Here is a 17,070-nt window from a genome sequence, read left to right as displayed (position 1 = left end):
GGGCCAGGTTGTGCTGAACCCAGCCTATGCCTCACATTTGTGCCTCCCGTTCACACCTTGTGTTCATGCTTCCTGTTCATTGCCTCCACTAGCCCTGTTCTGGCACCTACCACTGGTGGCCAAGCCACTTCCTGAGGCCTCGCTAGGGTTGCAGCTGTGAACCTTCTGTGAGGTGCAGCGAGTGACAGAATTGAATGGGCCATCCTGAGGGCCTTTGGTCAGCTCAGGCAGCCAAAGACCTTGTCTGTGTTTCTAAGTGTCTGATGGTGAGATGTTTAGATGCAGTTGAAAAATATTTAAGTAGTTAAAAAAATTAAATATTAGATAGAGTCATAGAGGCATTCAGCATGGAAATAGGCCCTTCGGTCCAACCCATCCATGCCGACCAAGATGCCCATCTAAGCTAGTTCCACTTGGCCCGTATCCCTCTAAACCTTTACTATCCATGTATCTGCCCAACTGTCTTTTAAATATTAGGAACATAGCATTAATAAATTGACTTAAAACCAAATTGAATGTGTAAATTAATAAAAGTAATAATACTAATTAAAATGTAGTAAAGGAAAATACTTATCTTGTAAAGTTTGGTGATCTCATTGAAGTGAATGGGCCACACTGGGTACACCAGGGTTAAGGCTGAGGTGCTAGATGCAAGGTATGTCTGGTCCTTTGGCTCAGAAACTTATGGAATATCCTGGACTTCATGGTGAGTTCAGGGTGAGAGGCAGATCCATTCACAGCTGACCTCTTGTGTGTTCCATACCTTGGCGTTTCAGTGCCTGGACACAGATATTTAGAATACACTAATGTCCGCTGTCTAATTGTCAGTGTTTCCTGACCCATTGTTTTTCATTCTATCCAGTATCTCTCTTTCCTGACCAGTGAGTCATTCAAGACTGAACCCAAGCGTTTACAGCCATGGTGTGGTGTGAGATGGGCTTCGGATTATGTATCCACACCAATACTGCCACCTTTGCAGCATTGCCTGGCCCTATCCCTGCCTCAGTTTACCTACTGCTAAAAAACTTGGCTATGTCTCCATCACTCCAGACTTCACCAGGTCCAGTACAGACGGACTACCTTCTCTGTTGACCAAATGTCATCCAGAACTCTGCTGCCCTAACACCTTTTTACATGGCTCAATGACATTCTTATAAAGCATCTTGGAATTTGTTGCAATATTGAAGGGGTTATATCAATACCCGCTCTTCTTGAGATCATACCTCACCCCTCTCTAGCTCTATAACTGCTCCAAATGTTAGAGTTCCCCGGGGTCTCATTAATCCTGCGACTTTGGCCTCTTATTTATCTTTAATATCCTTCTCTCCATTGGTGGTGATGTCTTTAGATGCCTGCGTCCAGAACCAGCTCCCTTACTACACCCCTCTCCCTCGCCTTTAAGATCCTACTCACCATCTATTGCTTTGACAGAGCGTTCATTGACTCCACCTATGATGCAGATGCTAAATGTTGTCAGTCTCTGCTTCTCGGGGTGTTTTTGCCATGTTGAAGGTCCTGTGTAAGTTACCAGTAGCTGTTGCCTGACAATTTGCTGTTAGGATGTGGTTGTATTTGACTCAGATCAGTGATCTGCTGGCACCTACTGTCAATGTCCAAGAGGCTGGAGGCAGAAGACATTGCTGGAGATCATTGTTAGTGCCATGAAATAACTAAACAAATGTTCTCACTACAATATGCAATGTGGTCACACTTTATTGGTCTAAAATGCATTATCACCTGGGCTCACACATGTTAACTTAAAAAAACACTCAGCCTTTTTTGAGAAGCAAACCTAAATTTAGGAAGGTAATGTTTGACGTTGGTAGAAAAGAGGCAGAATAATTGTATTTTCGATTCACTTCTGCTCTTTATTTCTGACAGGTCTAATGTGGCATGATGAAGCTACACAGCAGGTAATTGCTAAAGAACTTTCCAATCTCCACCTGACCCGTCACCTGCATCCTGAAACTGGTTCTTCAGACAGCTTGAGGTGAGAATTAAAGTGCTGAATTGCTGTGGTACTGCTGAAAGCCTGTCCTCAGTAGGGTCTCCTGTGAGGACCAATTCTGTGGGTAATAAATAACTATGAAAGCAATCTGAGTGTAGAGTTTCATTTAAGCCACTCAACACAGGCAGGGGCATTTCTGGAAGATGCTAGCAAATTGAAGATGGGTACCATATAGATATTGATGGAGAAGGAATTCCAAGAATGAAAGCATGTACAACTTTTTGTTAACTTTGAAATTCACCAGGTGGACAGCAATTGTCTGCTCCCTCCCTCATTATTCCTTTCTCACCGAACCTCGTGCCTACGCATTCTGAATATGTTTGATTGTATTAACAGTGGAACTACCCCGCCTACACTGAACATGAGATAAAATATTTTCCACAGAATTTTGTAAAGTCAAGTTGAAGAAATGTAATAATACTTTTTGCAGGTGATGATGGATTGAATAGGTGGGGAATAGATAAAGCAGATGCATGATTGAATAGGTGAAACATGTAGTATATATAGGTTTACAGATGGTATTCAAAGAGGGGTCAGGTTAAATAATTGCTGGATAAACTTATGGCAAATGCAGAAATAGAGCAGCATTGGGTTTAGATAAAGGAGGGTTATTCAGATTGGAATAAAAACAGAAAATGTTGGAAATACTCAGCAGGTCAGGCAGTATCTGTGGAGAGAGAAACAGTGGGTGATAATTCATCAGAGTTGAGAATGGAAGTGGTGTCTTCCATGCTGGGTATACTTTTAATTCTCAGTGTACATAGACGGAGACACAAGAGGCTGAAGATCTTGGAATCTGGAGAAAAAAAACAAACTGCTGGAGGAACTCAGTGGGTCAAGCAGCATCTGTGGAGATGGAGGAATAAATAAAATTGATCTTTACTGTAGACAAAAAAGAAATGATTCAGCAAGGCGGACAATAAAAGATTTCAGGAATACATAAACACGGGACCAGTTTCCATTCTTAAAGACACTAAATCTGTATGTGTGGTTATTGATGAGTAGGTAGAGAGGCTAAGAATTATATATGAAATATGCTTTCTGGGGATGTGATTGATGAAGAATTAGCAAATAAAGCACTGGACTTGATGAGAAATCATAGAGTGATACAGCACGGAAAGAGGCCCTTCGGCCCAACTCAATCATGCTGACCATGGTGTCCACCAAGCAAGTCCCATTTGCCCGTGTTTGGCCAATATCCCTCTAAACCCTTCCTATCCATGTACTTATCCAAATGTCTTTTGAAAGTGTTACGGACTCAGTGAAAGTCCCTTTAAGATAGAGAGTGTGTGCGCGCGCGTGTGTGGGGCATGCTTATGTCAATAGAAGATAAAGGACGTAAAGACGTTGTTGAAGAAGTTAGAAGAAGAAGAAGGAGAGAGAGAGAGAGAAGGGAGAGAGACGCCAGCCTGCCAGTTTTCTCTATCGATGGATGAGAAACTATAACTGTGTCTGCCACTGAAATCCATGTATGGAAGTTGGAAGTAATCCGGTGGAGTTCACTTTGTTGCTGACCTGTAGAAGGAAACAGGTATTTGTGTGTGGACGACCACGATTCGGATGCTTTTCGGGGTGAGGAAGTCACTACCGAGTAAACACTGAAGTGTCGCTGGGGTTCCATCGTGGAACATTTGGATTTCGTATTTACTCTCTCTATGTTCTCTACATCTACGTCTTATCTTCAGACAACGGTGGTTGTTGAAGAAGCCCTTGCTCATTTTTCACCTTATGGCTTGCGGAACTGAACTTTAAGAACCATTCCGGAACTTGAAGTTTTGGACTTTGTCACACACACACACGAAGAGTTTAGTTTTTGGGGTTAACGTTCAAGGTTTAACATTTTTGAATTCTAACATACTAACATTTTTACTTTTATTTTACATATTATCATAAGTAGTGATTAATAAAATAGTTTTTAACACTGAATCATGCTCAGTGTGGTTCTTTTGTTGCTGGTTCGTGACAAAAGCCCTCAAGAAGTGCTTGTAGCTGCTTTGAAACGAACCATTTCAGATCAGAGAAGTGAATATGTAAAAGAAATCCAGATTCAAAATGGTGGTGGGAAAACTCTGTCTGAAAAATGCTTGTTGGATTGTGATGCAACATTTGGAGATAAACCTTGAAAGTTCCCCCCTCTCCCCCCCCCCCCATGGTTCTATTTTAACTTTGTTCCTAAAGAGAGATGTCATTCTTCACTTGCCTTGTATATTAAGATTTGTCAGCTTGATGGTCATGGATGCTCTTCCTTGGATCAGTGGGAGATGTAAGAAGGCACTGCATAAAAGTTACATCAGCATTGCTGTACGTTACTTGGCCAATGTCCCCTTCAAGGAGAAGGTTGAACAGCACCTAGTGCAGGTACTAGGGTGAAGTTTCTGGCAAGTTTAAAGGGAACCACAAAATACATTCCTTATCTAAGTTCTTCCTATCTTACTTTAAGATTCTAAGACTCATGGTTCAGTGACTTTCTAATATCTCATAGCAGTGACCATTCCTTATGTGTTGCATGAACGTTCATGCCGGTAAGCTGTTTGCCTACTGGCATGAATGTCCACACAACACACGAGGAGTCGTCACCACTACTAATGCTACCACCTTTTCATTCCAGAGAAGACAGTCCAAGTTTGTCCAATCCCTCCTTATAGCTAATACACTAATCCAGGCAACATCCTTGCGAACATCTTCTGCATCCTCTCCAAAGCCTACACATCTTTCCAGTAATGCAGTGACCGGAACTGCACACAATACTCCAAATGTGGCCTCCCCAAAGTTTTATATAGCTGCAACATGACTTGTCAACTTTTATACTCAACGTCCTGACCAGTGAAGGCAAGCATGCCGTATACCTTTTTAACTACCCTATCCACTTCTGTTGCCACTTTCAAGGAGCTATAGACTTGAACCTCAAGATCCCTCTGTATATCAATGCTACTAAGCGTCTTCCCATTTACTGTATACTTTCCTCTTGCACTTGACCTCCAAAAATGCACCACCTCACACTTGTCAAGATTAAACTGCATCTGCCATTTTTCTGCCCAAATTTCCAACTGATCTATATCCTGCAGTATCCTTTGACAACCTTCCTCACTGCAGAGTCATGGGGTTATACAGCACAGAAGCAGGTCCTTTGGCCCAACTCGTCCATGCTGACCAGGTTGCCTACCTGAGCTAGTACCATTTGCCTGCGTTTGGCCCATATCCTCTAAACCTTTTCTATCCATGCATCTATCTAAAGGTCCTTTAAACGTCGTAATTATACCGCCCCTACAGCTTCCTCTGGTAGCTCATTCCATACCCCCCATTCTCTGGGCAAAAAAGTTGCCCCTCAGGCCTCCTTTAAAGTTTTCCCTCTTACGTTAAGTCTGTGTCCTCTAGTTTTAGACTCCCCTGCCCTGGAAAGAAGAACTGTGACCATTCACCTTACCTATGCCCCTCATAATTTTATATACCTCGATGATGTCACCCCTCAACTCCCTACGCTCCAGGGATAAAAGCCACAGCCTATCAAGTCTTTCTTTATAACTCAAGCCCTCCAGTCCCAGTAACATCTTTGTGGATCTTTTCTGCACCCTTTTCAGCTTAATGGCTTCCTTCCTAAAGCTAGGCAACCAGAACTGCACACAATCCTCCAAGTATCGCAATTCCACCAATTTTTGTGTCATCTGCAAAGTTACTAGTCAGAGCTCCTGCATTTTCATCCAAATCATTATCATAACTTATAAACAACAGAGGTCCCAGCACTGATCCTTGTGGAGCAACACTGGTCACAGACCTCTAGTCAGGATAACACCCTTTTGCCGCTTGGTCTTCTATGACCCAAGCCGACTTTGAATCCAACCCACCAACTCACCATGGAACCCGTGGAACATGGTGATGGTTAGAATTTCAGGGTAGTTATATGGCGCTGTGTGGCTCAAATGTTACATGCAACTTGCCAGCCTGTTTATAGTTTAGGTCTTGCTGCATAAACATCTGCATTTGGTGAGGGGACGTGAATCAATTTTTAGCATTGTGCAATCAACGAACATCTCCACTTCTGACTTACAATGAAAGGAAGTCATTGATGAAGCAATTGATGACGGTTGGTCTTAGGACACTGCTTAGGGACAGGATTTACTCTGATTTGGAAAGGCATAGACTTATTAGTGATGGTCAGCATGGCTTTGTGTGGCAGAGGTCATGCCTCTCAAATTTGATTGAGTTTTTTGAAAAGGTAATAAAGAAGATTGATGAGCGTAGGGCAGTGGATGTTGTCTACCTGGACTTCAGTCAAGCTTTTAACAAGGTTCCTCATGGTATGCTTGTCCTGAAGATCAAGTCACATGGGATCGATGGTGAGTTGGTAGGCTAGATTCAAAATTGGCTTGCCCAGAGAAGACAGAGGGTAGTGGTGGAGGTGTGTTATTCTGACTGAAGGTCTGTAACCAGTGGTGTTCCCCAAGGTATCAGTGTTGGGACCTCTGTTGTCTGTAGTATATATTAGTGATTTGGATGAAAATGTAGGTCTGAGTAGCAAATTTCCGGACCACACAAAAATTGGTGGAATTATGGATAGTGAGGAAGGTTGTCAAAAGATTCAGCAGAATACAGATCAGTTGGAAATTTGGGCATAGAAATGGCAGATGGAGCTTAATCTCGACAAGTGTGAGGTGGTGCTCTCTGGGAGGTCAAGTATAAGGGAAGGTATAGAGTAAATGGCAGGACCCTTGGGAGCACTGATGTACAGTGGGATCTTGGGATGCAGGTCCATAGCTCCCTGAAAGTGGCAACACAAGTGGATGGGGTGGTGAAGTAAACATATTGGCATGTTTGCCTTCATTGGTTGGGGCAAGTTGGGAAATCATGTTGCAGCTGTACAAAATTTTGATTAGGCCACATTTGGAGTATCATGTGTAGTATTGTCCACAATATTGGAAGGATGTGGAGGCTTTGGAAAGGGTGCAGAAGAAGTTTACCAGGATACTGCCTGGATTGGAATGTATTAGCTATAAGGAGAGGTTGGACAAACTTGGATTATATTCTCTGTACCATTGAAGGCTGAGAGGTAACCTGATAAATAAAACCCTGGTTAGACCACACTTAGAAGATAGTGTTCAGTTCTGGTCGCCTCACTATAGGAAGGATGTGGAAGCTTTAGAAAGGGTGCAGAGGAGATTTACCAGGATGCTACCTGGATTGGAGAGCTTGTCTTATGAGGATAGGTTGAGTGAGCTAGGGCTTTTCTCTTTGGAGAGAAGGAGGATGAGAGGTGACTTGATAGAGGTGCACAAGATGATGAGCCGTAGATCAAGTGGACAGTCAGAGACATTTTCCTCAGGGCGGAAATGGCTAACATGAGGGGGCATAATTTTAAGGTGATTGGAGGAAAGTCAGAGGTAAGTTTTTTACACAGAGAGTGGTGGGTGCGTGGAACGTGCTGCCGGGGTGCTGGTAGATACATTAGAGATATTTAAGAGACTCTTAAGATAGGCACATAGATGATAGAAAAATGGAGGGGTATGTGGGAAGGAAGGGTTAGATTGATCTTAGAGTAGGCTAAAAGGTCGGCACAACGTTGTGGGCTAAAGGGCCTGTCCTGTGCTGTAATGCTCCATGTTCTAACTCTATGAGAGGCATCGAAAGGGTAGATAGTCATAGTCTTTTACCCAGGGTGGAGATGTCAAACACTTGAGGGCACAGCTGTAAAGTGAGGGGGAAAGTTTAAAGGAGATTTGCACAGCAAGTTTTTTACACCGACAATGTTAGGTGCCGGAACGCGAAGACAGGTGTGGTGGTAGAAACAGATATGATACCAATGTTTAGCAAGCATTTAGATAGACACATTAACAGGCAGGGAATGGAGGAATATGCAGCATGTGCAGGCAGATAGGATTAGTTTAATTTGGCATCATGGTCGGCACAGAGATGGTGGGCCAAAGGGTCTGTTCCTGTGCTGTACTTTCCTATGTTTCTATGACACATTTACTGGGATTACTGCAAAGCTGGAATACTCATAAGATGTCAAAAAATTCCACCAGTACGATAGAACATTACAGCACAGTACAGGCCCTTCGGCCCACGATGTTGTGCCGACATTTTATCCTGCTCTAATATCTATCTAGCCTTCCCTCCCACATAGCCCTCCATTTGGTATTGGTATTGGTTTATTATTGTCACTTGTACCAAGGTACAGTGAAAAACTTGTCTTGCATATCGATCGTACAGGTCAATTCATTACACAGTGCAGTTACATTGAGTTACTACAGAGTGCGTTGAGGTAGTACAGGTAAAAACAATAACAGTACAGAGTAAAGTGTCACAGCTACAGAGAAAATGCGGTGCAGTAAGGTGCAAGGTCACAACAAGGTAGATCGTGAAGTCGTAGTCCATCTCATTGTATAAGGGAACCGTTCAATAGTCTTATGACAGTGGGGTAGTAGCTGTCCTTGAGCCTGGTGGTACATGCCCTCAGGCTCCTGTATCTTCTACCTGATGGAAGAGTAGAGAAGAGAGAATGTCCTGGGTGAGTGGGGTCTTTGATTATGCTGGCTGCTTCGCCAAGACAACGAGAGGTAAAGACAGAGTTCAAGGAGGGGAGGCTGGTGTCCGTAATGCGCTGGGCTATGTCCACAACTCTCTGCAGTTTCTTGCGGTCCTGGGCAGAGTAGTTGCCGTACCAAGCTGTGATACATTCAGATAGGATGCTTTCTATGGTGCATCGGTAAAAGTTGGTGAGGGTCAAAGGGGACAAACCAAATTTCTTTAGCCTCCTGAGGAAGTAGAGGCGCTAGTGAGCTTCCTTGGCCGTGGCATCTACATGACTTGACCAGGACAGGCTGTTGGTGATATTCACTCCCAGGAACTTGAAGCTCTCAACCCTCTCGACCTCAGCACCATTGATGTAGACAGGTGCATGTACACTGCCTCCTTTCCTGAAGTCAATGACCAGCTTTTTTGTTCTGTTGACATTGAGGGAAAGGTTGTTGTCATGACATCATTCCACTAAGCTCTCTATCTCCTTCCTGTACTCCACCTCATTGCTGTTTGAGATACAGCCTACAACGGTGGTATCATCTGTAAACTTGTAGATGGAGTTAAAGCAGAATCTGGCCACATAGTCATGAGCATATAGGGAGTAGAGTAGGGGGCTGAGGACGCAGCCTTGTGGGGCACCAGTGTTGAGAATAATTGTGCCGGAGGTATTGCTGCCTATCCTCACTGATTGCGGTCCGTTTGTTAGAAAGTCAAGGATCCAGTTACAGAGGGAGGTGTTGAGTCCTAGGTCTCGGAGTTTGGTGACAAGCTTGCTTGGGATTATTGTACTGAAGGCAGAGCTGTAGTCAATAAGCAAAAGTCTAATGTAGGTGTCTTTACTGTCCAGATGCTCCAGAGCTGAGTGTAGTGCCAGGGAGATGGCATCTGCTGTAGACCTGTTCCGGTGACAGGTGAATTGCAGCGGGTCCAGGTTGTCTGGGAGGCTGGAGCTGATGCGTTCCATGACAAACCTCTCAAAGCACTTCATGATGGTGGATGTCAGAGCCACTGGTCGGTAGTCATTGAGCCATGTTACCTTGCTTTTCTTCGGTACCGGGATGATAGTGGTCTTCTTAAAACAGGTGGGAACCTGAGATTGAAGCAGGGAGAGGTTGAATATGTCCGCAAATACTTCTGCCAGCTGATCAGCACAAGATCTGAGCACACGGCCAGGGACACCGTCTGGGCCAGGTGATTTCGTCATGTTCACTCTCCGGAAGACTGATCTTATGTCCTCCACTGTGATCACAGGTTCAGCTGCATTGGAGGCTGTCAGGGTGGATGGTGACAATCCACTTCCTTTCTGTTCAAAACACGCATAGAATGCATTAAGTTCATCAGGAAGGGATGCGCTGTTGTTAACTATGCAGCCCGACTTTGTCTTGTAGCCTGTTATGGCATGTAAGCCCTGCCATAACTGACGGCTGGTCAGGGACTCTATTTTGAGTCGGTATTGCCTCTTGGCATCCCTGATAGCTTTCCGAAGGTCATACCTCGATTTCTTGTACAGATCAGGATCACCAGATTTGTGTGCAGCAGTCCTCTCCTTCAGTAGGGAGTGGATCTCCCAGTTCATCCATGGCATTCATGTGTCGGAGAGTCTCTTAGATGTCCCTAATGTATCGGCTCCCACAACCTCTGCTGGTAGTGCATTCCACAATAGGAGGAAGTTAGAAATGTTTCTTTAAAGACAAAATGTTTACAAGTAAAATACAATCGCACTTTAAGATAATAAACTCAGAATATTTCAGACACACACAACAAAATATTCCTGATTAGCTATAAGGAGAAGTTGGACAAACTTGGGTTGTTTTCTCTTGAGCGTCAGAGGCTAAGGGGAGACCTGATAGAAATTGATGCAATTATCAAAGGAATAAATAGGGTAGAGAGCCAGAGTCTTTTTCCCAGGATGGAAATGTCAGATACTAAAGGGAATGCAGTTAGCATAACGCTTTACAGCACCAGCGATCCGGGTTCAATTCCGGCTGCTGTCTGTAAGGAGTTTGCACGTTCTCCCTGTGTCTGCCTGGGTTTCCTCCAGGTGCTCAGGTTTCCTCCCACATTCCAAAGATGTACAGGTTAGGAACTTGTGGGCATGCTATGTTGACGCCGGAAGCGTGGCGACACTTGCGGGCTGCCCCCAGAAAGCTCTACGCAAAAAGATGCATTTCACTGTGTGTTTTGATGTACATGTGACTAATAAAGAAATCTTATCTTATTTTAAGGTGGGGGGGGTGGGTAAGTTTAAAGGAGATGTGCAAGGCAAGTTTTTATACAGAGTGGTAGGTGTCTGGTACACGCTGCCAGCGGAAGCAGATACAATAGTAGTGCTTAAGAGGTACTTGCTCATGAACAGGCAGGTAATGGAGGGATATAGACCATGTGCATGCAGATTGGCTTAGTTCCTGTTGACATCATGGTCGGCACAGACATCGTGGGCTGAAGGGCCTGCTCCTGTGCTGTAGTGTTCTATATTCCATGTACCTCTGCAGTAATCCCCAAGCAGTACCTCTGCAGATCCTCAAACAGTTAAATCCTGCACAAAGCTTTGAACAAATTTTGATTTGTGAACAAAAAGATGTTTGGCATAAACATGAAAGAAATTATACCATTAAATATTGAAGAACAGTTAAGTCCCATATGGGGAGCTTGATCGATCTTCATGGTAAGTTTCTTTGGAAACAAGAAGGGAATATAAACTAGTTCCATTATAATTTCATTCATTCTCTTTCACGTATGACAGATAATCATCAGAAGCCATTTCATCTGTGGTTGAAATCCGAGTATGTCTGCCCCTATTGGATTCAGCTGTGTCATTCCATGTGTGACGTCTCCCTTTTGCTCCTGTACATGGTGTCCCTTTCCTGTCTCTTGTCAGTTATTTCTCATTTATCACCCTTGTGAAGGCTGAGAGGCAAAAATATTTCTCAACAATTGCGGTTTCCTTTCTGTTTCTAGTAGGAGTAATAATTCTTCTTGAACCAATAAATTTGGAAGAATAATAATTCTAAACTGTGAATTGTTTTCCGCTGAGAAGCTCAAGAGCGTTTGAAACTCGCTTCCTCAAAGAACAGTGGAAACAGTCTTTGAATATCTTTAAGGCAGAGGTAGATAGATAGTTGATAAGGAAAGGGTGTAATTCTACCGCAGGTAGGTGGGAATATGGAGTCGCAGAACAACTATGATCTAGCTCAATAGCAGAGCAGTCTTGAGATCCCATGTGACCCCACTCCAGCTCCTAACTCGTATGTCATGCCACTGAGTGTGGTCACTGGCTTGTTCTTTACAGGCTGTATCAATCAGTGCCCTCAAAAATGAACTGAAAAGGCATTTGATAGAAAATAAATTGCAGGGCTCTGGGGAAGGAGTGGGGGCATAAAATTTGGAATATTGACTTACTTAGAGTCTGCAGTGATTCAATGGGCTGAATAGTTCCTTTCTGTACCCTAATGATGACTTTATTAGCTGCCCCCCTGCCCCCATCCCATTGCAGACATATAAGGAGAAAATGCTTGGAAAACCCCAGGAAAGTGTGAGAAAAAGGAGGCTCATCAGTGAAAATGACTAATCCCAATAATTGTCCAATGGTTCTCCTTGTCAGGTTATGGAGAAAAATCCATTGTGCCTCTGCATGCAGACTGACTAAACATTGTGCCACTTTTATATAATATGATCAAATTTAGTGAAGGTGCTGACCTGTGATGCTGTGCTTCTCTTCTGCTACATCTTCCACCCATCGAGCCTTATTAACTGGCTGTCAAGAGACTAGATGGATGTCTTGATCCTATCTTACCACAATCCTGCCTGTAGCTTACACAGGAGCTCTGCTGGAACATTAAGACATAAAAACAGGTGTGGTCTAAATGGCCCCTTGAGCCTTTTCTTCCATTCAATCAAATCTACATCCAGTCCCTCGCTTTGATTTGTCCAGAAATTGTAATCATAGAATTGTAACTGCGTAGAAAGAATCCATTTGGGCTATGAGTTCTGTGCCAGTTTTCTGTAGAGCCATCTCATCAATTCCATTCACTCCCTACCCCTCTCTTTCCCAAGGAGGCTGAAACTTATTATCCTTTTGAAAGTTCTGATCGATTCTGGTTGTGCACTACTCTTGCAGATAGTGAATTCCAGATCATTACCACTCTGTGTAAATAAGGTTTTCCTTGTTTCCTCTCTGTATCCCTTGCCAGCGACCCAGGTTCAATTCCGGCCACTATCTGTAAGGAGTTTGTACGTTCTCCCCGTGTCTGCGTGGGTTTCCTCCGGGTGCTCCGGTTTCCTCCCACATTCCAAAGACGTACGGGTTAGGAAGTTGTGGGCATGCTATGTTGGCGCCGGAAGCATGACGACACTTGCAGACTGCCCCCAGAACACTACACAAAAGATGTATTTCACTGTGTGTTTTGATGTACGTGTGATTAATAAAGATATCAAAAAAAATTTTGAACCATTCACGAGTGGGAGCTGCATCTTTCCATCTGCCCTGGCTAAATCTAGGATAATCACAGACACCACTGCCAAATCTCTTAACCTTCATTGCTGCTCAGAGAACAACCCCAGCTTCTCAAAACTAATTTTATAACTAAATTCCCTCATCCTTGGAAACATTCAATGACAATAAACTTGAACTTAGCATTTGCGTAAAGGCAGTGGTAGATAGACACTCAATAAGCAAGGGGATAAAAGGTTATCATGGGCAAATGAGGATGCAGAGTTGAGGTTACACTCAAATCAAAGACTTCTGAAAGCACGCAGTGCTTCTGGTGAAGGTGCTTCACAGTGCTGCTAGGGAATGAGTTCCAGGAGTGAGACACGGTGACAATGGAGGACTGGCAATTTATTTTCCAAATCAGGATGGGAAGCATCTTGGAGTAGCACCTGGATATGGTGGTGTTCCCGGGTGCCTGCTGTCCTCATCCTTCTCATGGATTTGGAAGAACTTGCTTCTTGGAGAGGGCAATTCCAGAGACTCACAACTTTCTCAATTAAGAAGGTCCTCCACATCTCAGTCCTGTACAACTGACCCCTGATCTTGGTAGCAGGATCACTAGTTCCAGAATCTCCAGCCAGGGTAAACAGCATCTCAGTATTTACCCTTTGAAGCCCTGTAAGAATTTTATGTTTATTTTGTTAATGGGCTGTGAATACTAGCTTGTTATAGTGTCAACGAGTCGTAGAGAGATGCAGGTCCTTCAGCTCACCAAGTCCACACTGACTATTGATCACCCATTTACATTAATCCTACATCAGTCCCACATTTTATTCTCCCCACATTTTCATCAACTTGCTTCTACCACTCACCTACACACTTGGGGCATTTGTGGTAGCCATTAGACCTACTAACCTGCATGTATGTGAGATGTGGGAGGAAACCTGGGCACCCAGAGGAAATCCATGTAGTCACAGGGAGTTAGAGCACAGGGAAAAGGAAGATTTGATGAAACTAAACAACCTCATCCACCTACCAGATAAGTAATTCCAAACATTAGGCATCCTCTAGGAAATCACTCTAAGACAAGACTAAAAGATGAAATTAAGATCCTTGTTGTGAATCAAATGCTTTGGGCTGAGGCTGTGTCAGAACCGTGGCCTCTTAGTTGCTGAGTGAAGTCTGTTGTGTTTTATGGTGTGCAGTGACTTGCTCAATCAATTAATGCTGAACTGTTGCAGCTCATTGCTTGAATGTCACTTGCAGTTTAACTCACGTGACTGCTAATTCTTAATTGTTTAGGGCTACAAAGCAAAAAATGGCAAGTGAGGAAAATTATGAAGGGGCAGAAGACGGTGACCTGCAAAGATTCAAGTCCCTCCATCAATATCTTCAGTTTCTCAGCGCTTTATCCCAACCAGATAATCCCATGCCATCTCATAAGACCAGAACTGACAAGGTTAGTATTGATTTTCATTATTCCATTTTAAAATGGTCAGTAATATATAAATGCCCTTGACAGTTACTACCACTGAAAACTATAAAACATGTTACAATATATAGCAGCAATGGTTCTTTTTAATGGAAGGAATTGCACACCTTACAGTTGTCTTGGGAAGCAGGCAGAGCATAACAAAGTCAAACTCCAGGATATCTGGCAGCACTTGCAGGGAGAGAAAGAGAGTTAACATTTCAGGTTGAGGAGCTTTCCCCGGAACTAGAAGAAGTCAGAATTGTATCAAGTCTCCAGAAGGTTCAAGTGGCGGAGAACAGAGAGAGGGGAGGAGAAAACCAGAAGGAATGTCTGCGGTCGGGTGAATGTCAGCAGAGATTAAATGATAAAATCCATCATGGTACAAAAGCAAAATACCACAGATGTTGGTTATCTGAAATAAAACCAGAAGATGCTGGAAATATTCAACGGGTCAGGCAACAACCATGGAGAGAGAGAATGTTAACATTTCAGGCCAAAGATCTTTCAGCAGAACTGAGAGCCTCTATCTTGATGGTTTAAGGCAACAGAGGAGAAGTAGGGAAACAAATGGTGAAGAGGTGCAAATGGGAAGGGCAGATTTCTTGTACACTGGTCTTCCATTTTGTTACCTGTCCCATCCCCATCTCCTTTCTCCTCACCCTGTCATGCATCTCATCATTTTTGCATAGTAGGGGAATTAAGGGTTATGAGGAAAAGGCAGGTAGGTGGATCTGAGTCCACGGCCAGATCAGCCATGATCTTATTGAATGGCGAAGCAGGCTTGATGGGCCAGGTGGCCTACTCATACTCCTATTTCTTATGTTCTTGTGTAATCCATCCTGCACAGATCTTCCCTTTCATTCTTTATCCCACCACCCCCCACCAAAACTCTCTGCATCTGAACACATATTATCTTTCCCTCTCCCCAGCAACAAAGTATTGATGGACCCTTTATTCTCTCTCCATAGTTGCCTCCTGACCGTCTGACTGTTCCCAGCATTTCCTTGGATTTTTCTTACGCATTACAGCAGTATGAAAGTTTTGCAGAAAGTTACTTTGTGGCCCAGTTTATGAGAAAACGTTCCACTTTCCCTGAAAGTGGAGTCACAGGTAGACGGTGTGGGAACAAAGCTTTTGGCACACTAGCCTTCATCAGTCAGGGCATTGAGTATAAAAGTTAGGAGGTCATGGTGCAGTTGTACATGACGCTGGTGAGGCCTCGCTTGGACGATTGTGTTCAGTTTTGGTTGCGCTGCTATAAGAAATTATTATTAAACTGGAAAGAGTGCGGAAAAGACTTACAAGGATGTTGCCTGGACTTGAGGGACTGAGTTATAGGGAGAGGTTTGGACAGGTTAGGTTTTTATTCCTTGGAGTGTAGGAGACTGAGAGGTGATCTTATAGAGGTATATTAAAACATGAGGGGTGTAGATAGGGTGAATGCACTCAGTCTTTTTCCCAGGGTTGGGAAATCAAGGACTGGAACGCATAGGTTTAAGGTGAGAGGAGAGAGATTAAAAAGGAACTTGAGAGGCAAGTTTTTTTACACGGAGCGTGGAGACTATGGAGCCATGAGGGAGGAGCTGGCTAAAGTTGACTGGGTGGGCATCCTAGCAGAATTGTCAGTGGAACAGCAATGGCAGGTATTCTTGGGAATAATGCACAAGGTGCAGGATCAGTTTATTCCCCAGAGAAGGAAAGACTCAAAGAGGGAAAAGGGGCCACCGTGGCTGACAAAGGAAGTCAGAGATAGCATTGTGTTAAAAAGGAAGAAGTATGGCAGAGCCAAGCTGAGTGGGAAGATAGAAGATTGGGAAATTTTTAAGGTGCAGCAGAATTTAACTATAAAGGTAATGTGGGAAGAAAAAATGAGGTACGAAGGCAAGCTAGCCAGGAATATTAAGGAGGATAGCAAAAGCTTTTTTAGGTATGTGAAGGGAAAGAAGTTAGTTAGGAACGATGTTGGGCCCTTGAAGACCGAATCGGGTGAAATTATTACGGGAAACAGCGAGATGGCAGTAGAATTTAATAAGTACTTTGGATCTGTCTTCACGGGGGAAGACGTAAGAAATCTCCCAGAGGTAAGGATGGACAAAAGGCAGAGGGTGACAGAGGAACAGAAGTGGATTGACATTAGGAAAGAAATGGTGATAGGTAGACTAATGGGGCTGAAGACTGACAAATCCCCAGGTCCAGATGGTCTGCATCCCAGGGTACTAAAGGAGGTGGCTCTAGAAATTGTAGATGCATTGGTGATCATTTTCCTATGTTCCTTAGATTCGGGGTCAGTTCCTGAGGATTGGAGAATGGCTAATGTTATCCCACTTTTTAAGAAAGGAGGGAGGGAGAAAACGGGGAACTATCGTCCAGTTAGCCTAACATCTGTGGTGGGGAAGATGCTAGAGTCCATTATTAAGGATGAAATAACGGCATATTTGGATAGCAATGATAGGATTGGGTCGAGTCAACATGGATTTACTAAGGGCAAATCATGCTTGACTAATCTGCTGGAGTTTTTTGAGGGTGTAACCAGGAAAATAGATGAGGGAGATTCAGTGGATGTTGTATACCTCGACTTTCAGAAGGCATTTGATAAAGTGCCACACAGGAGATTGGTGGGTAAAATTAGGGCTCATGGAATTGGGG

The 17,070-nt window shown here is 43.7% G+C and overlaps 1 protein-coding gene across 2 annotated transcripts in view; it reads left to right on the top strand.

Annotated features, from left to right (window-relative positions):
• ptprn2 (protein tyrosine phosphatase receptor type N2) overlaps positions 1–17,070 on the top strand; it is a 771,544-nt gene that overhangs the window by 257,685 nt on the left and 496,789 nt on the right. For both annotated transcript variants that reach the window (XM_052016228.1, XM_052016227.1), the window contains exons 4-5: positions 1,882–1,990; positions 14,253–14,409. In XM_052016228.1, coding sequence (XP_051872188.1) covers positions 1,882–1,990; positions 14,253–14,409 — 266 coding nt within the window. The remainder of the gene's footprint in view (positions 1–1,881; positions 1,991–14,252; positions 14,410–17,070) is intronic.

The sequence above is a fragment of the Pristis pectinata genome, chromosome 5 (genome assembly GCF_009764475.1).
Source record: "Pristis pectinata isolate sPriPec2 chromosome 5, sPriPec2.1.pri, whole genome shotgun sequence".
Classification (NCBI taxonomy): domain Eukaryota; kingdom Metazoa; phylum Chordata; class Chondrichthyes; order Rhinopristiformes; family Pristidae; genus Pristis; species Pristis pectinata.
Note: the sequence above shows the minus strand (reverse complement) of the source record. Positions and strands in the feature narration are given on the sequence as shown.